General features: G+C 39.2%; 1 protein-coding gene across 4 annotated transcripts in view; it reads right to left on the reverse strand.

The window, feature by feature from the left end:
- The window catches only part of pde4ca (phosphodiesterase 4C, cAMP-specific a), a 44448-nt gene extending 25318 nt beyond the window's left edge, over window positions 1-19130 (reverse strand). For 2 of the 4 annotated variants that reach the window (XM_067473935.1, XM_067473934.1), the window contains exon 1: window positions 18477-19129. In XM_067473935.1, coding sequence (XP_067330036.1) covers window positions 18477-18739 — 263 coding nt within the window. In that variant the 5' untranslated portion in view covers window positions 18740-19129. Of the gene's footprint in view, window positions 1-4234; window positions 5090-18476 lie in introns of those variants that run through there. The other 2 variants (XM_067473933.1, XM_067473936.1) reach the window with 2 other exon arrangements.
- Window positions 19131-21060: the final 1930 nt, after the last annotated feature.

Here is a 21060-nt window from a genome sequence, read left to right on the forward strand (position 1 = left end):
AAGTTTAAGGAAGTTTTTATTCTGCACTGCAAAATGTACCAATATTAGCAACTTTCAGAGGCACCGTTTTGAGGGGGCCCCAGACATTTGCCTATTTGGCTTCTCCTGATTGCACACGTTTGCCAATAAAAGTCAATGCTCTGACACTTAATTTTACTTGTCTTAATGGTTTTCTTGTGATTCTTAAAAATATTCTTTAACAAAAATGCCGTGAAGTAGTTTCAGTGTGGGCGTGTTTAAAGTCTTTGCAGTAAGTAAGTAAAGTAAGTAAGAGAAACCCCTTTCAAATATGCAGGTATCCTGGTCAAAAAACGACTCAGCTTATTAAAAACTCAAAGGGCCAGGTTTCACTTAATTTGTCTTCCTAAAACATTAAGACAAAACAAGTTAAATACCTATATTCATCCACCATTGAACCCTTTTGAGTGTTTAACTCAGTATGTGTGCAGTCTATACTAAGTGTGGAAACATTAGTATAACTAGCAACATAAAATGACAAATACAGCAAATATTGCTTTAGACACAATACACACAGATAAAGTGAGCACATGCTCAGAGCTGGGTGAAAAATTATTTCTGCATGGTCGTGTCTGGAAAACTTGTAACAGCACGAAAAAGTAGATTTTTGAGAAAGCATTTAGTCCATTACACTTGTCACTGCAAAGGCTCAGCCACGACTTAACTCAGAGAGCGAGTGAATGTTACAAATGACCTGAGGAGATTGAGTGAGGCTGTGTGTGTGTGTGTGTTCCAAGTTTTTTATGCATGAACGCACAACTTCACACGAGTACAGTATACGTGTGTGAGGCCTGTAACCTTAAACTAGTGGACCTGTTCCCCCTGTCTGTGGGGAGATAAATGAAGGTCGATGATACTCCATGTGGGCCAGACCACCATTAGAAGTCACTGATGATTTAAAGAAATGCCTCTGAAACATTTTTAGACACATTTATTATGACAAAAAGGTTTCTAGCTGTGATGCTTCCTCTCCGTCGCCAGGATCAGTAAGTTATTTTCCATGAAGGGGCGATGGGATAGCTTAATATATTCTGCAAATGAGGACGTTCGCGTACTATTAACTGAAAACTCAGATTAATTTATCATAGTCACATTGATTTGGCAAATTTAGATACCTATTGACCTCTGGCACAAGTCAATTGTATTTATCTCTTAGACCAGAGTTTACATACATAAACACATTTGTACCCAGAAAAAAAACATACCTGACACTTAGAGATTTTGATAAATTGGAGAAATGAAAGGAGAAAGATTTATCTTTTTCCCTTTTGTCCTCCCAGGTTCAACTGACAGAGAAGAGTATTAGGTTTCTCAGAAATTCACTCCTAAAGCTCAACCTCAGTTACCTCATTTACATTGTTCCTGCCAAATCTGCTGTCTTTGCAAGACTCTAAATTCATATTAAATTACTCTGTGCATAAATCAAACTTTCTCCTTCTCAAACACCCAACAAAGCTCATATTCGTATTTGCTGTCAGGTCTTCATTTGGAAATAATCTTTAGAATTTTTCCATCCCTTTCCCGGCTGTCATGACATCCGTGATGCTCTGTTTCATTGACACTTCATTTTAGACAGCGCTGAGAGAATTTATACCCATAGCCTGCACTGCAGGCTGTACATGGTTGGAGAGCAGAGTAAAAAGCAACATACCTCAGAGGAATAGAGCTACTTAAAAGCATTTCATTTTCAATCTGACATCACAATTTAGCTCTTTGCGAAGAAATTAACTGCATCTTAAGATGTCAAATTTGTTTCAGGCAACAGTGTCTGCATAAAATGTCACGGCAAAGAACGTCAGGGTATTAACAAGATTCATTCTTTGGGCACAACAATTTCAGTCCAAAATTTCAGTCTGAACCAAAGTGGTGAACAGACCAACATTAACACCTAGCTGTTTCTAGCTGGCAACATTTGGTAAATTAAAGCAGCCCTACAGACTGCTTTTATAAAGTCACAGAATAACAGCATGACACATCAAAGACACATGACATGACATATCTGTCCTCTGGCAGGTGTTAACTTTACAAATGAAGCTGAAAGCAGAAAGCAATCTATGCTACTGGGCAAAATAAACTGCAACCACTAAGCAAGAGGTTCAGAAAAATAGTTGGTCCAACACTTTAATTTGTATGGTACCTGTTGCTATCACAGACATGTAAAAACATGCGTTCCCTTGCCGCATATCCATCTAAGGAGAAAGCGTTACTGTAATCTAGCTGTTGTGTTCTGCAGCTAACAGAGATAATTGTCCATTAAATCATGCGCAGACAATCTAGGTTTGATGTCTGGTATCAAACGCTGCAGATTTATATCCTGGTTTCACCTGCAGTTTCATCTCGTCAGATTTTCTCATGCCTACATGAGAATGCGCTTAGGCCTTAATATAGTTTGTATACACAAAATGAGCTCTTTCTGATGTGTCTGAAAGGCTACATAAGCTCTGTGGATGTCACACATGCTCTACTTTGTGTGAATGCCTGAGACAAGGAGGAAAGAGAAAAAGAAATAAGCAGGAAGAGAAAGAAGATACCTGCTGAACAAACGGGCACGCTACAAAGGCCAAAGGATTTATTATTTACCCCAAATTCAATATTTACTAACTTATTACTTTCTAATGATTTTATGCACACAAGTAACATCTACTGTAGGAGTTCCTGCTTGTTAAACAGGACATTAATAGATTCCCAAAATGGACACTGGCAAAGCTGACAAACTGCTCCATCTGGAATCCTTGTCGCTGTTCCTCCAGAAAATAAAATGGTGGTGGAGACTGACAGAGTTTGCTTTCGCATCTCTGTTGAAGCCAGAAAAATCAACACCTCCACCCAAATAAAGCTCTCCCACTCCTCATCTGAGCACATTAACTAAATGTCTTCAACAAAACCCCTATTCTCCAAAACTGCGATCAAGCGAGTGGAGAATTTCTGGACTACTTTAAAGATCAACAGGTGGAAGTAATCTAAGCAGTAATGTGAAAAGTAATTGTCATGACATTTCCATACCACTAAAAGTTTGGCTGTAGAGATTTGTGCCTGTTTTAGAGCAAAAGTCAAGGATATTACTTGGCGTGGGTTCTGAGGTGAAATGAAGTGAAAGGACAAAGTGAAAGATTCTAAGAAAGAAGACAGAAGACCATAATATAAACCTATTACATTACATACTATATGTCTGAGTCCTCCTTCACAGCCTCCCTGCTGATACGGGGGAATATGTGTGACGCAAATATAGTTATGACATACAGTACAGCATTAAAGCCCCATGTGATGCGAACAAGCCCTTGTATAACCCATTAAAAGATTGGATTTCTAATGTGTTGATGATGTACATATTTACACGCAGCTATTTGTTTTGTGTGCGCATGTCTTAGTACAAAGTGGTGCCTATAGCTGAAGCACAAAAGAAGTGATTCAATGTGATTCACTATTATCTGACAGCATCCAGAGGGTAACAAGTGTTTCTCGAATATCCAGTGAAAATGCACATCCCATTTTTAAAAATTGTTAAAAATATTTTTACTTAAAACTTTGGTGCTTTTAAAAACATTTTTCTGCTGCATTTGGGGCTCTGACACACTTTTACACCTTGTCAGCTAATCTGACATCTTGCCTGAGTTGTTTGATCTTTATCTATGACTGTTTAATGCACAATAAACTGAGCTTAATAGTATTTATTCTTCCTAATAAACAGATATTTACCGTCTTTTTATCAACAAACAAATCCCTCCTTGGAACAGTGCCTACCCTAACAAAAGGAAACTAAGAGTGATCAAGAGGAAGTGATAAAGAAAATATGTTGGGAAATGCAGATATGGAACAAAAACAACTGATAATGGCAAAAGAATGTTTTTGTAAATACTGCAGCTGATACTCTACAGATATAATTCTCTTAGGTATAATTGATGTTCATATTTTAAAAAAAGACTTAATTTACAGTATAATAAAGCCTGTATAATATATTGTACTGAACTGGATCTCAGGTCTCTTAATACTTAGAAATGATGCTGATGCTGTAGTGTAATTCTATATTTCTGATATTTCAAGAATACGGAGACTGAAACTGACGTTATCTTAACAGAACCATGCATCTGACTTCATAAGCTCTGTATAATCCGTGCAATGTGTCACATGAGTGCGTGAAAGGACACACTGAGCAGAAGAACAAGGCAAAAGAACTGAATGAGAGTAAATGAGAGTAAATGAGAGGGCTCTTAATTACCGCCTGCGTTTCTGTATGATGTCAATAGGGCTGTTGACAGCGCATGGCGATCCCCATATGTTCCCAGTCCGCACAGTGATACTCCGCTCCACAGAGTACCAGAACCCACAGTTCGTCGGCACACTCATCTTTCTTTAGTCTACTCTCTTTCACTCGTCCTCACCCTCCTCTTCTCGGTTGCTCCACTGCTCTCCCTCTCTCGATTCTCCTCAGTTTGTGGCCGCTCTCATCCCTGTGAAACCCAGCCCGCTTCCTCGTCTGTCTCGCTCTGTCGGGCTGTCCGGCTCTCGACGTCTTCCCAGGAGTTCTCATTACCTCTGGCAGAAGGGGACAGTAGCTCTAGGAACAACGTGCAGAGCCAGAATAACCAGGGCAGTGCAATACATGTTTCTGTGTGCTGGTGAAAATGAGCTTTCTCTTAGATGATAGGTGTAAATTTGGAGTGCGACTGTTCCCGAGAAGCTGATGTCCTTGCAGGCTGTGGAAAAAGCGTTTCATCACTCTCAGTACAGCTCCATTAATCGCTCCATCTTGTACATCTCGTCTTGTCCAGGTCTAAATGTGGCGCAACGCTGCTGCCCTCTACTTTCTCTCCCTTTCTGTCTGCTCCCTCTCGCTTCTTCTCCCCTTTGGTTGCTACACCTTTAATCACATAACAAAGATCTTTCCTTTCCCTTGGCAAACTTGCTCTCCTGCTCCAGTCTGTCACAGTAGCCTTGTGCTCTTCTTTTTCTCTGTTTGAGCGCCTCTCAGAATATGCACAGATCTGTACAAGCAAGTGTGTGTGTGTGTGTGTGAGAGAGAGAGAGAGAGAGAGCACGAGAGAGAGGGCAATAAAGTGTGTGAGTCTGTTCGTCAAGTGTGTGTAGGCATGTGACTGTGCAAGTGTCTGTGGAGGAACAAGTTTCAGAGTGAGGTCAGAGCTGAGAAAGGGGGTGGGATCAGAGCCAGCATGGTTCCTGCCTTCCACAAATGTTATAGCCATTTTAACCTTTTCCTACACCCTCCCTTTCTCCCTCACACACACACACATCCACTGAATTCTGATACAATCACAGGACAGCACTATCCCTTCGGGAACAGTACCTTTATCCTTTCCAGATGGAGTGTGTGATCGCGTGTAGGAGATATGTCTTGTGTATGCTAGGTAAAGAGATTGATGACAGGATGAGTATGATCGGGTATTACAGTAAGTAGCTCTTGGGACACAGCTTTCTGAGAACAAAGAACGTGTACAGTACACACATGAACACACTTGCCTGTATGCAGTATGTACTAATGCACAAGCTTAGACACCAGCCTGCAAGGTCACCCACTGCCAGGGGAAATGTATTTTTGAAGACTAGAAATGTAAAAAGTAACTGTAACATGTGGCCTTTCGTAGAACGCCTGTATGCGTCATATGAAAACTTAAAAAGCAAACATTTGACAAGACTAAAATGAGACAGCAGGCATGAAGCAACAGGCTATATATTTTACTGAGACAGCAATGAATATTATATGTATTATATATAGCACTGAGTATTAATATACCTAATTTGACCTATTGACCATTTGCTAAACCTGTCCAACTGTCCAAGCAAAGCTTGGCAACCATAACTCGGCAGGCCTGTCAAGCTTTGGGTTTCTCCAAACTTTAAAAGGGAGGGCAAAGGGCTATAATAAGAGGGAAGCACAACCTTTCAAGAGTTTAATGAGTTTCATTTCCAAAACCAAAAATACAAGCGCTAATTTTAATTTTGCATGCTACATTAGCTACAGCTGGTAAAATCTGCTAGAAACTTGTCCTTTAAAAAAACTTGACAGTTGTTGGAGATAAATAATAAACGTGTTTCACTGACTTTAGTTTTTTTTGCAGGGACCTATTGTTTCAAAAATACCAAAACATTTCATGTCTTGTTCGTGTCTGGCTAGAGTGAAAGCTTGACAGTTGCAGCATGGCTTGATGAGAGGTCAATTTGTATCCATCTGTGGAAACTCAAAAGTAACACAAGAAATAGATTACTGCAACTGATTACAAATGAATCCATATAAATGTTATTATCTTTCCCTCATTTGTAACATCAATTAGCTTCGTGGTCCAGTGGTAAAGCACTGGGTTAGACTGCGGAAGGCCACAAGTTCTAATCCCACACCACCAAGTACTGCAACCCTGGTGCAGGTCTCGAGCCTAGATAAAAATGTCAACGTGCAAAACGTGTTCTGCTGTGCTGACCCTTGAAGGCAAAAGCTTTTGAGCTTTTCGACAAAAACTGCATATTAATAAACATCTCTTATCTGCTTACACATTACTATACAATACTAAATATAAATGAAATATTGCTTCTAAATGCTAATTAGGAGGACTTAAATTTTTACTGGAAGTGGATTTATACAGAAGTAATCTTCGTACCATACAAAGTGTTGTACCAGGAGCTGACTTTTTCATTATAACTCAAGTTATAATGAGAAGAACTTGATGTAAAGTTGCTGAACTAAATTTCTGAATGACATAAATAGAGTGTGAAAAGCAAAGATGTAACTTTCTTGAAGAAAATGGTTACTTTGAATTTTAACTGATTTCAGAAAACTTTGAGAACTTGTGCTCTGCATGTCGCCCCATTTTAAAATGCTAATCAATATCAATGCTAATCAAGCTATGTTTACATTGAGGTAAATAAATATACTTGACTGTGTTAAAAATAATTTCAATTCATTTGTTCATTGTAGAAGAAATGCATACATCAATGAGAAGGCAAATTATGCTTTTCTTCTTTGACTACATATATATATTTTATGAAATTTAATTTTTATTAATTTGTAATTACAATTATCTATGTATTTATTTCGCATGTCAATTTTAGGCTCCTTTATATACCTAGGTCTTTCAAAAATATTTGTAAAACTAGTTCTTCTGTAAGGAACATTTCCATAAATGGGCTTGCACCATAAGCTACGTTCTGCAGTTTGACAGGGTTCAATTAAATTGGCAAATCAATCAGTCGCATCACCTCATCACCCTGGAATTCACAAGTGCTTAGAAGAGAGACAACAATACATAAAACTGTGGAAAAATGACTGGTAACACAACAGAGACTTAATAAGTAACTTCAATATGAACTAGGCTCTTTTCCAGCGGCTGGGGAGCATAAAATGCATGACAGGACCACTGCCATATACTTACACAGTGAAATCTCATAACTGCACATATGAAAAACTCGCTAGTTTACCTTTTCAACTTTATTCATCTTGTTTGTGACATATGGTACAGGCTGCTTAAATCTGTATGATTGCCCCTCTAAAAGTATTTAATATAATGCTCTAATATAACGCATGGTTTTGTGTCTGTTGCAGTCAAGAAATGAACTGCCATTTAAGGAAATCTGAAGAGGTGGACATAAGAAGGAGCACCAGAAGCAACTACAAACCGAACAGTCCTACAATATATTATGGCTTTCTGGAGCCTAATTTCAGAAGCAACAGTTAATAAATCTGATCACATGACTACAGTGAATTAAATGGAATCTGTTTAGGTTGTGTAAGAATGATTACAGGCAGATGATTTCATAAAGAAATGCTATAAGTCAAGTCTGATGTACAAACACTTCTTTGTTTCCTGGCCCTGTATTACTATGTATCCTTCCTAAATTCTTTCTGAATACATACAAAATAAGCATTAACATTAACTTTTGATCATTTATCATAATTCGTTTGAAAGCATTATACTTTAAAATGTTGTGAAGAATAGGGCGCTGTTTGCTTGTATTTGCTGGTCACTTCAAAACAATCAGAATGAATGTGTAAACTTGTACATATGCAGTAATTATGCCCACTTAGTGATGCTGTGTTCATAACAGTGCAATCAAAATACAGAATTATGCAAATCTGAAGATTTTATGTCATTTAATAGAGAGGATGTTGTCAATTAAACTCTACAGCAATGTGAAATTTTGACACATTTTAATCACACACTTCATGTGCAGTTACAAGAATAAAATGCTCGAACGACAGATATGCTCACTCTCTTTGTCTTTCACAGACACACACACACACACACACACACACACACACACACACACACACACTCATTGGCAGTATACCAGAGGATTTCTCAGTCTTCCATGTATATGCATCACTCCAGGGGAAGAGAGTGGACGTTTGAAGAAAGACAGACACTAAATGTTTGGTGCTGCTCAGTATCTTCACTTTAGTGAAGTTAGTGCTGTGTATCACTGGAGGCCAAGGCTGAGTTGAGGTGGTCAGGCGATCTCTAAAACCGCATATAGTAATGACACTTCATAAATTTGGACTAACCCCTCAGTTGAGGGTTTATTAGTTCTTTTCTTTTTGCAAAAGGGGCCTCATGACATCATGTTTCAGCTACATGGAGGCATAGTGAGCATTCCTGAAAAACAAGCTGTTTTGAAGCCAGTGAGGAGCGTTGTGTGTCAGCATTGTGGCCTCTCAGTGGTCATACTGTCTGGTTGTGGTTTGTCTTAAAGCTAGCTAACACTGATTCATATCCACTGTGAAATTTTCCACCACCAACCAATTATGGCAGAATAAAATTTGCCAGAAAATGTAAAATGAGATAAAACACTGTAAAAGCATAACAAGGGGGGAATTACATACTCAAATACAACAAATTAGCTATCAAACTCAATTTAATTCATCTATATTACATAAAGAAATGTTGATATGCACTGGGGATTGTTTTAAACATGCTCACGTGGATTATGAACACTGGACTTTCAGTGAATTTCCAGTTACTTTAAGTTGCTTCACCATCAGACATTTCTCAGTGTGATGTTCCATGTACTATTCATTTTTCTAAACTGAATTTTCCTTTTGCAAATTCATTAATGAATAGAGGGGTTTTGAAATTAAGCTAAATGTGAAAGTTTTCATTTAGAGTTGATGTGATGAAAAAAGAAAATTTCTGTTAAAATATCAGTCAAGTTGTGCTAAAGGAGCTGAAATTAACAAGACAATCGATGTATTACATGACGTTTTTAAAGAAACGTGTCAGTTACAGCTAATTTGTAAACTTTGCATTTAACATTTTGTTGAACGTTATTAAGGCCACCTTATTGAAACAGATTTCCTAATTTTGGAAACAGCATGAGACATAAAAAAGCTTACATTGCCACGTTTTTCTGTATTTCATAACAGTCTTGAATGCACAGCCGCACAATGAGACACAATATTCTGAAATGCTAGATATGCACACAGGTCAAAAAGCATCTAATTACCTTGAGTTCTATATATATTACAAAAACAGTGGTGCCAAAGAGAAAGACTATATTGCATTAATCCAGTATTACTGTCAATCGAAGTATATTCTGCTTCTCAACTAGGATGTAAAAATAACTTTTTGCATGTTTGAGTGACAGTATCTGCATCAGAAATAGTAGAAGCAAATACAGCCTTGCAGTGTTTTAGATCTTTCAAAGCAGCGGAACAGCACATCCGTTGTTGTGGTTATTTCAATGTAAAGGTTTGCCACAGTTCAAGAGAAGCAAGAGAGCAAACAAACCACAGTAAGTTCCTATATGGTGCACATGTATTTTATATTACTGTGTACATAACAAAGCAGCGGCACCAGACGGCTGTTGCTAGCGGCCTATATTTAACTAAGACTCAGTGATGTTGGACGTCATGTCACAGCATGTACTGTAGTAAAGGCTATCAGTGTGGCCTTATGATTCATATCGCTGCCATCTGCTAGCATGACAGCAGCATTTGGGGCTTGTCTCATTTGGGCATTTGGGGGGATGACAGACTTATAAGCACACATGCAAATGCAGACACACACACAGACACACATACACACATGGCCCAACGAGGCCAGGATATATGCACATGGGAGTTCACTAAGGCATGTGCATGTACATGCGGGGACATGGACACACACTCAAAGGCACAAACTGATTGCAAGTTCAGATGCACAAAGGTCTGTGTTCACACGCAGATGGCTACTCCATTTGCAGGAGCATCTTTATAGGAAACACAAGAGTGATAAAATGCTCACACCGACCACATCTCAGTTTCATCTTTGAAAACCTGCAAGAAGCTAATCTCATATTGTACACTATTGTGAAGCCTACTGAACTATAAATTTATATGCAACAATACAATCTGTACTTTGGCATTATGTGAAAATGAATTTATCTTTATCATGCGAGAGAATATAACAATGTAACTAAAAATGTAACTTAAGGTTTTAGATCACTATTAGAGGTGAATTGTGACATACAGTACAGTGCATCACTTTTACTGTATACTCTTAGATAATGACGCCGACACACAATCAACACAGACTGATATGTACCAGAAAAACTGCACGAATAGGAGTAATGTCAAGGCATTTATTACACTATATCACCATGAATTACAGTGTCTGTTATAAGGGCTTTTACAAAATGAACAGCATCTACCCTCTCTATATATCCCTGTGATGTAGATAAAAATCTTAAAAAATGGGAGCAGGACGGACATGTGCAATAAGTGCCATAAACTGAAGTTGCAGGACTAACCAACTATATACATTTCATATTTAGAAAATGTTAAATGTATGAAGTTGTTTTTTTACATTGTGAAAGCGTACATTTCCAGCAGCCTAAAAATACAATACAATCATAACCATACTGTTAATTTCTCCGCTCACTCTTCAGGAGCTCAGTGTCTCTGAGCAAATCTTAGTTAGTTTCCCCCTCTAGTGGTTAAAATGAACAGTCACCCGGATGGATGGAACAGGCAAATACAGCAATACCAAAAAGAGGAGTTTGCTCTTTGCATCCACATATTCCTTAATAAATTAAACCAAATAGCACTTTTTTTCATTTATAATTTAGTTAGTCTTGGTTTTATTACAAATGCTTTTTCTATTGAGGTGTTTTAACTATATAATATAATTTTGGAGTTGACTTCTACTTTGACTAAAGACTAAAGTAGCAGCTTAGGTTATATAACTAGAAGGGAACCAATTTACTTATTTTTTTAATCTTTCATCGCTACATTCTCTGTAGACTTTTTAGATAAAAAAGACATCTTTTATGTCATCTCACAGTATGAGTATGAGATACTTTAGAGCTTTTGAACTTTGAATTTCAGCAGTGTTAGTGCTGTCCCAGGCAGCTACTGCCACTGGCCTCAGCAATCGATGAAGCTCTGGAGGCAATTGGGGGAATCAGTCATGCTGAAAATATGGAGTACAGCAGTGACGCACACAGCAGCCAGCTTGCCACAGCCACACAGGCTCTATTGACTAATCTGGGTGTTGTTTGAGAGGGGGTTATATTAGGACCCCTGACATTGACACTGTTGCCCTTTTGTGTAGTGGCCTCACTTGACATTGTTTTGTTTTCCTCATTATCATTTGAGTCACAATCACTTTTTGGAGCCTTCCCACGCTGGCTACTCTGTCAAACTGTGTCTTTAGTCAGTCTTTCTGGGCTAAAAGCAGCTTTACTGAATCTCAACTCAAGTCCTTATTATTTCTTCTTCACCTGTGCCTTGAACCTCTTTCTCTTCTTCCTTGGAGGTCACCTGTTGCATCTGTCTTGCCCCATTTTCCCCTCACTTACCCTATTATTGTCCTATTTAGATAGAGCCTCATCTCAAACTCTCATCACACCATCGACTCTCTTCTCATGATATTGACTGAGAGATCTCGTCTTCATGTTTGGCTTAATTCAGATACACTGTGTTGTATAAATGTAACATCCCTGTGCCTGAAACATCACAAAAAGCATTGGTGAGAGAGTGTGTGAGTCTAGGTGTGTGTTTGTATCTGTGTGTATGTGTGTGTGGTAGTCAAAGGATGGACAGAGGGTGCCCTGGTACTGTTAGTACCAGGGCACTATTCGTAAGTGAGGATACGAACTGTCTCTATTGTGACGGACATATCTGCCTTACAAGAGACTGCTTTGTCCTAGTGTGGCTGAGTGTGTTGCATAAGGGCAGAGAAAAATATTTATTTGGAAAAGACTTTAACTACTCCTTAAACCAATTTACAGACTACTAGTGCTAAACTACACTTTATCAAAACTATCCTCTCCATCATCATACAATAAATAAATGAAAAAATATGAACTCTTTGATCTAAAGCTCCCAAACGACTCCACTTCAGCACAGGATTTTTTCACCCAGGAAGCTCAATGTGCAAATCAGGTAACAAGAGAAAAGAAGCTTGTTTTGTTCCCTTCGACACGTCTGTATTACTGGCTGTGGTCTAAAATCTCCTGCTTTGATCTCCTCATATGATCCAACAGTCTCACAGCTGGAGGAGTTCGAGTGACACTCGCGAGGCACATGCCTCATGGCCAGAGTTCAGAAATGTGTTCTACACAGCACATTGCACTGAAAAAAAAATCCCACCAGAAATCCAAATGTTTTCCTCTGGTGCAAATAATCTGTGTATTTTACAGATGACTGTTGGCCTTCAGATTCCTCGGTTTATTATTATCTGTTCTTTGTATCTGTTTTTAGTCTCCTCCGTAAACTTAATAAACATGATGTCCTGAAGGGATCTCATAACAGCTGTAGTACATTTAGTTTTTCCTAAATTTGGCCAGGGAATTACAAAATTATATCATGTTACAACTACAATTACACCAAAGGGGTGTGTGTTACCAGTTTACCTTTTGGAAATCAATACGTGATTTCTATCTGGTATTTTCCTAGAGGACCATGAAGAACAGTGCACCATAAACAGAGATGATATCTGCTCCATCAGCTGCTCTTGTGAACAACTTTCCACAGTGCAGCAAGATTTCTTCATTCCTTTTATGAAACCTAAACGTCCAGTACCACAAGATGGTCATACTGTCCTTAACATGGATGCCTTGGCTTGCATCCATTGACCCCACGGTGGGACAGCAGTGGACAGAGTCTTCCATGCCACCCCGGGGGCCTGCATTGCCAACAACAACACCCAGTAAATCAAAAGCAAGGTTCACTGGCTTAAGCACTGTGCATACCAAATCACTTGGCAGATGTTGCTGTATTTGATAAGTTTAAGTTAATCTAGAGTTTTTTTTAAACTGCACAGAGGTGCCAACTCACAACTGGGTACATCACCAGCCCTTTTATTTAAAAGTACTTCTATGTTAAGTGTTTTTTTAGGCGGTCCAATAAAAAAACTTAAATGCAAAGACTGAGTGAGATAAAAGATCTAGATAAACAACACCACCACATAATACAATGACCACAATGATTGGGCAGCTGAATCGAAGAGTTTCCAAATTACTTATTATATATTTCATGCACTGTAAAACACACAAACAAGCAATACTTGTTAAATCCAAAAACACTTAAATTCAGCTTTACAATAGTTCCATATCATCTCCAAGCACCTGTGTTATCCTTCCTTTACTGTACAGCAGGGACTGCTGCACATGCACAATCAGGATACTCACCCAATGCATGAGTGTCTGCGGGTGGAGAAGTTGCCAGGCATCTTCCTTGGAAAGCGAGAGTCTTTGTTCATCATTTTATTCCCAGGTTTAAAAACAGAGTTGGTTTGAGCTCAGGGAAGCATCAAATTAGTAGCTTTCAGAGGCAAAGTAAAAACAAAGTGAGCTTCTGTGGTGCAACTGACACCCCCATACTGTCATGAATCTGTAGGGAAACGGATTACTGATTCCTTTACGTTGTCTGTAGTAAATGAGTTATGGCACATGAGACAGGACCCTTTGACAGCAAGGTGCAGGAAAAGCAGGTCCAAGAATGACAGATGCAAAACAATGTCAAGATGCAAAACAGCCAAACCAAACAATAGTCTTTGGTTGCTTCTGCTAAGAGCAAGAATGAAATTGAACACAGTAGCATTTGAGGCCTGTTGAGTCTTCTATAGTATTTATTAGATAAAACGTATCAAATAGAAGTGAGTCACTTCCAGCACAATGCAAATCGACAGAGCAAAGTGCAGCAAAATGGAAAGTTAATTTGCAGGTGAGCTCTTGGACCCGATGATAAGATTGTGTCTATTTGTTTTTGTGCAAAAGAAGAAATCAAAATCAAAAAAGGTTTAAAGCTTTACGTGTGTTTGTGTGTTTGCATGTGTGTGTGTGTGTCTGTGTGTGTGTTAATAGCCTAAAAAGGCAAACAGTTAGTGTATAATCTCACTGACATTGGAGGTATGGGGTGAATCAAATCAAGTGAAATTGAGGATGGTGTCAGCTGTCAGTGCTTGTCTGGGACTAATTCCTCATTCTCCTTTCAGCTCACCACAGATGTGCCAAGATAAATGCCTCGCTTTTTTGTCCTCTCTTTGTACTCCTAAATAGGAAATGGCAAGCTTGAATTCTTCCAAATGAGCTCCTCAACAATGGGCCCACAGATATTGTCTGTCTTTAAATATCACGTCCAACAACGTTGAAACAGAGCTGTCCATCAGAACATAGGGTTGCCTCTGTGATGCTACACCACCAAGAGCAGAGTTATTCTTAGTGGAAAAAAGTCAGCTGGAAAGAGTGTTACAATCCCATCAGATGCTCCCTGGAGTGAGCGTCCCATGTAGTCCCTGTCAGCGGACCATAAAAGACTTCTGTCTTCTTCTTTCTCCTGAGAGCGGTGGGACCAAACTCGGGCTTTAAAACAACAAACATCCACACTATCTCCCCTGAGAGTGAGAGAGGAAGATACTATGGAGGGACAGATGAGGGGTGGGGTACTGCTTGGTTTAGAGAGAGAGAGAGAGGGAGAGAGGGAAAGAGAGAAAGAGAGAGGGAGCACGAATTGCACAAGAGAGTGTTGAGAATGACAATTATTGCATGAGAAAGTGAACTAATGTGAACAGTACTGTGAGTGGTACTAGCTGAGATAAAAATCATTAGAGTATTAAAAGGTTTTGAGTAAGTATGTATTTTGCTATGTGAGTGTGTACAGTTGCATTATTTTTCAGCCTGCCTTTATGCCAGTGGCAACTTTACATGTCAATCAATACTAAAATTTCGTGTGTGTGTGTTCACATTCAATTTTCCTGTTTAGTACTGTGTTCTCTTCTTATGGCAGAATGTAATTCATCCTAACTGCACATTATCCTCTGTAATGTTAAACAGACATCAGATTTTTCACAATGTGAGAGAGAAGCGAATTGTATGTGGCTATTACAACACACCAATGGTTATTAAGGTCTATTAAAAAAACAAGCTTTAGGAAAACGCACATATTTCAGAGAAAGGACAAGAGATGCTAACAGTCTTTCTCAGAAGCATCATGTAAGAATTATCTTTAAAACCTTTTTTAACCTCCTCAAAATATCTCAGTCCCCAAAGTGTCCTTGAGCAAGACACTGAACCCTGACTTAGTTGCACCCAGTGAGCATTGGTCAACAGCATAGCAGCCCCCCCATCAGTGTGTGTGTGTGATTGTGAGTGTGAATGGATCAATGAGAAGCAGTGTAAAGTCCTTTGAGTACCAGTAGGTAGAAGAGCTTTCTCTGACCCATCACACAAAGTGAAACACATGCTCCTGAAGGCTCTTTGGTCACATTTTGCAACACAGCAGCCTCTACTGGAAAAGAAAAGGAATCGCAGTTTTCATTTGCATCCACAGAATAGGTCAGTTGTTTTTAATCTACCTGCAACATTTACTTGACTTTCTTCAAACTCATTATAACAACTTTTAAAATATCTAAATACTGTAGAGACAACTTACGCTTTCATGAACATAGCTCTAGTATGCACAGGGATTTCAAATTCAACTTTTAAAAAGCTAGTTAAGGAAATATCACTGTGACTTTTTTTAAGATTATATTTACTGCACAATCACCAAACATATTACTTTAAGTCTTAGAATCTTTAAGTTCTTAGATATTAATTATTTTACATGACATAATACGAATCAATATTTTGTACTTTTTAAAAATGTTATAACTTTTGTGTATTCTATTGTCTATTGCGTTACAGGACAAAACTTGACATTTATAATATACTGATTTATACACAGTGTTGTTGCAGTTTATACAGCTCTGGCATGTAGTCAGAATGTGTAACCTAGGTGGCCAATGTCAACTTGATGTTATATATAAGAGGATGCCACAAAATGTTGGGAATAGGTATTGTGTTTGCATTGGAGCAGCCCAGAAAAGGCCTGAATCTACTTTAGAAAACATAATGTAAACAAACCTGGATGTCACCCTTGAGTTGGCTTATGACACCAATTTCAAAAAAGTAATTTCACAAGGTGTTTTTGGAGTGGAAAAAGAGGCTTAATCAACTAAGACGTTAAATAAAAATAACTTAGATATGTTCTGTATTTGAGCTGACATTTATTTTCCACAGGCCCCCCAGTTTGTTTAATTCCACCTCCTTGCCAGTCATCCTGCAATAACTCATCTTCATCCATTTACTTCAGCTCTGACATTTTGGGTCACAAAAGGACACTTGCAATTGCCTAACCTCGAAGCTGTATAATATAAAAGTTCTGACATGTTGAATTTCTGTGCTATCCTGCAAGCCTCTGATTCTCCAGAATAAGCCTTAAAATCCACTTGACTGAACTGTTGCCCTCTAATATTTAGATTTTCAACAGACACACTGAAATTAATGAAACTGTTTGGCTGGAGAGTTACAGTAAAACTTGGAAACATCTCCCAACCTCAAATCCCAAAGCATTAAAAGCCATTGCCTCCTACCTCCCTCACTACATGTTTATAAAGGTGAATGAACTTGTAAATGCTTTTTGACTTTTTTTTTAAGGAATGTTTAATACTCTGCCTTCCAATAAACTTAAGACACAATTTTACAGCACGGACTAGAGTCTCTTTGAAAAGTTTATTTTTATTCGACGGAGGTGGATGTCAACTAAGATCATTGCAACGAGTTGGGGACACCTTATAACAGTCGGTTACTTGGTGCTTACATGTCAGCATCTAAATGTTAAGCAGTGTAGGCTAAACATTAACAAAGAGATAGGAAGCATGTGTGGAAAAACAGGTTTCACGGAACTTAACTATTTTTTTACAAGTTCTGTTTTCAAAGAAACTATGTGTTTAACATACAAGAAGGACATACACTGTGTGCATGAAGCATAGAAGAACTACTATCTGTCTGTTTGTATAGACATCAAAAATATCCATAAGTTCCTGTTTGTTCTTCTTTTAAAAGGTTAAGGTCAAGTATGAGTTAATTGACCACAGGACTACTGGCTTAGCATCGCTAAGCAAGTAAATGTTTAATTTGCATTAGAATCATAAGCCAGGCCTGATGCAATAACAGCCCATAAAACTAAAGCTATCAACAGGTGCTATACTAGAGTGGCTTAGAGCAAGACAGCTGTACTCTTTACAAACAAATGTGTTGTAATGGATGAATAAAAAATGTTAAGCAGGAAATATCCTGTTACAGGTTAGAGCAGTGTTTCATTGTTGTATGGCAATTAAAAAGGACATTTTGTTGCTGACAGATAAAATCATTGCTAGAGAAATAAATGGAACAACAAACTGCTGGTCTGGTGACAGAAGGGATGTCGCTGAGCTGCCTGTTTGCAGAGATGATGCCACTCAGATGGAAAACAAAAGGTGGAAAAAAAGATGGAAAAACACTCACACCTGGACTAAAACCAATAGAAATCCAATAGCAAACACAACTTCCACAAATGTGGACCATTTCTGCATCTGCTATGTCTTATTGTCGGTATCTGTCAGCTGGTCCATTTATAGGCGATAAGACAGCACCTTACAAATCATCACATTATGGGGCTTTCAGAATTTCCCTGAAACAACAGCTGATTTTATTCAGACTGCAGCAGACCATGAGCATCTTGTGGTCGGGATCAATTTCATAACATAAGCTTAAGGACAGCAATTTTTACAATGCGAAAGGCTGCTGCCAGCACAAAAATAAACTGAAAACACATTTAGCATCTGCAGCTGAGTGAAGAAACTCTCAGCTGTAAGACAAGAACAATCTCCTACTCTAACAACACACAGACTCATAGAAACATGAACCATCCACACATCCCAATATGCAACTGGGATGTTTGTGGAGAAATTGATGCAGAGAGACTTCCAAATATTGTTAGCACCGAGTTTTCTGACACAATATATCAAACAAAATTCAAGTTAGTATCATGAGGTGAGGATTCTGTGATTAACAGACTAACACAGTCAGCTGTGACTGAAATATTCACATGAGTAGTGCAGCGCAGGTGCAGATCATCAGCTTTGATCAGCACACTATAGCTAAGGGACGTGTGGGTTCATTCAGAGAAACACAAAGCACTGCTGTTTTGCCTTCCTGGCCTCAAAGCGCTCTACCTGGGTGTGTGGGCCAGAGTGAAGCGGCGCCTCTGGAGGTTGATGCTACGGTTCATCAGCAGCTTTCTGAAGAGCATCGGGGAGTTTCGGGGCGACCCACGTGGAGAATCCTTGGGTGAGATCTTTGGGGATCCACCTGGGGAGCCAGGCTTGGACCTGGGCATGAGCTGAATGACTGGCAGCCTGGTAACCTTTTGTTCCTGTGAACTCTCCTCAACTTCAGACTGCTCTTCCTCAGAGCTCCCAGAGCACAGGTCACTCATGGTGTACAGCGGATGGTCAGGCTTTGTGTAGAGGAGTAAGGCTCACTCTGGTTTTGAGAATGTTGGTCCAAGTACAATTTCGCTGTTTCTCTCTGGTTTCTCACACAAACTTTACAATGACATTTCGTGACCTGACATGTTGTAGTGAGTGATCTTGATTTTCCAAATCCACGTGAAGCTAGTCCCACTGATCCAGTCTGCACTTTTTGCCATTTGAACAAAACTTGAACCTGCATCCAATTCAAAACACTCAATGAAGCCACTTAAAAAATCCAAAAGACGAATCAAAAAGTCAGTTAAGTGATCTTTCTATCAAACCTTTTGACCTTTATTTTTATTCAACCTACAGTGATCAGCCTTTTTCTTGTCTCTTCCTAGAGTCCATGCTTACTGCTGCACTGTGTAATAGACTCAAACATTAGGGTTGATGTACTCTCCCTGCCTCCCTCCCTCTCCCGGGCTTTGTTTACATTACTGCTAGGCCTTCCCTCTCTCCAACTAAATATGGCCGTCTGATTTACAGGGAAGAGAATCATGACAGATTACCCCCTTCTGCTTCTCTCTACCTCCTCTCAACTCTCCACCTCCCCCCTTCTCTCACTCTTAATCATAGGGAGCATATTGTTCATCAACTTCAAACTGTGCTCTATAATTACTTCCTCTCCAAGTTCCTCCAGTGTATAAACATTGAGCAGTTGCCTGGCTTGGCCCTCAAGCTCCCCTTTCTTACTCTCACTCAAACCGACTTTGCATACTCTCTGGTCCCCAAGGTGCTGTTGCCTATTTCCTGAGAGACAGCCTCTTTGCCTTTCACATGCTCCGAGCGTACCGGGAAGAGTCACATGAAGAGCCTCTGACTATAAAAAGCAGAGGTAGATAAAAGCTATAGAGCATGGGTGCTATCACGATGGCGCTCTCTATCTGTGACCAGAGGCAACACCATCTTTACCCCCACGCAATCTCCTTGTTTATCACTGCAGACTGAAAAAAAAAAAAAAAGGTCCTCCTGTGATTAAGAACTCACAGCTAAACACCGGTGCTTCTCTAAAGTGACTGAAATAACCTAAGGAGCTGGAACATCTGACACAGGACTGAACCTATGACCACCAGCTGGTAGGGAGAGCAGGGAAAACCGATTCTTTGCTTAAATAGATTTGCTTTATGGACATACACTCTAAGCTAATGTACTGTGTGTGTCATGGTGCAATACTGTTCCAGAACACAGATAAATGGGTTCTATACCAAATGTAACCCAAACACTACGGATGTCAGTCTAAGGTTAAAAGCATGTCGAGACAGTTTAGAATTACTAAAGAATGTCTAAAAGGACTTGGTGAAGATGTGTGTATGACCTGAGATGTGACTTTAATCTGTCCTTCCCACTTAACACCGCATTCAACAGTTCACCGCTAAGACATCACGTATAGATGTTTTCTTAGTGTTTCTCTTCTGTCAAGTTGATGAACTTGTTTTTGTATTTTTGCTTGTGCTTCGTCTTTTTTGCATGTTTTCTCAAATTGCAGTGCTTTGAGCTTTCATGGTCACCGTATAAGCTACAATTTGTGCAGTGAAAGGGGTCATGTGTAGTGATGAACCGAGAGATAGTTATCACCAGACTCACAATGTTCCACAATGTTTTAGCATCTCAAACTCATCAATTTGGTTTTATAGTCAAAAAGGAGGTCAGAGGAACTAGCTGTGCAGTATCTAGCAACAGAAAGGAAACAGAAGGTAAAGGCTGCCCAGTTCCAATTTTGATTCAGAGAGGGCAGAATATTCCTGCATTACTGTGGCAGCACTTCTACAGTCCCTGGGCTGTTGGTTCAGGAGGTAATGCGAGATGGTGTCCATGGTATGTTACAAAATGTTCTATGTTGCACAAAACAAATCATCAAGACATTATCCTAAAACCCTGCCTTGTCCATAGAGTCACTGTTCACTTCATAACCAAGCTAACCACCTCTAACAGTACAACTGTCCTAGCAACTGATACCTGAAGTCTGTATACCAAGGTTTAGACACTGTGTCTGTACATGGAGACAGGCGTGCATACCATCTCACTAAATAAAACCACCCACCATGCTCTGGGATGAAAATGTTTTACCTTTTGGGGACCTTCTTCTTTTGCTTGTATCAAACTACACCTAAATCACCTACTCTCTATGCTTGTCCCAGTAGTCTGGCTCACATTTTCAATAATGAAACTCTTGTTCACCAACTATCTTCCCAGACTCCCATCATGTTCATAACTCAGAAAGATCAGAAGCTGTTTCAAAGTAGTGGGTAACATGTTGCTCATCCCACTGGAGCCACAGAGGACT

This window comes from Channa argus, chromosome 14 (assembly GCF_033026475.1).
Source record: "Channa argus isolate prfri chromosome 14, Channa argus male v1.0, whole genome shotgun sequence".
Taxonomy (NCBI): domain Eukaryota; kingdom Metazoa; phylum Chordata; class Actinopteri; order Anabantiformes; family Channidae; genus Channa; species Channa argus.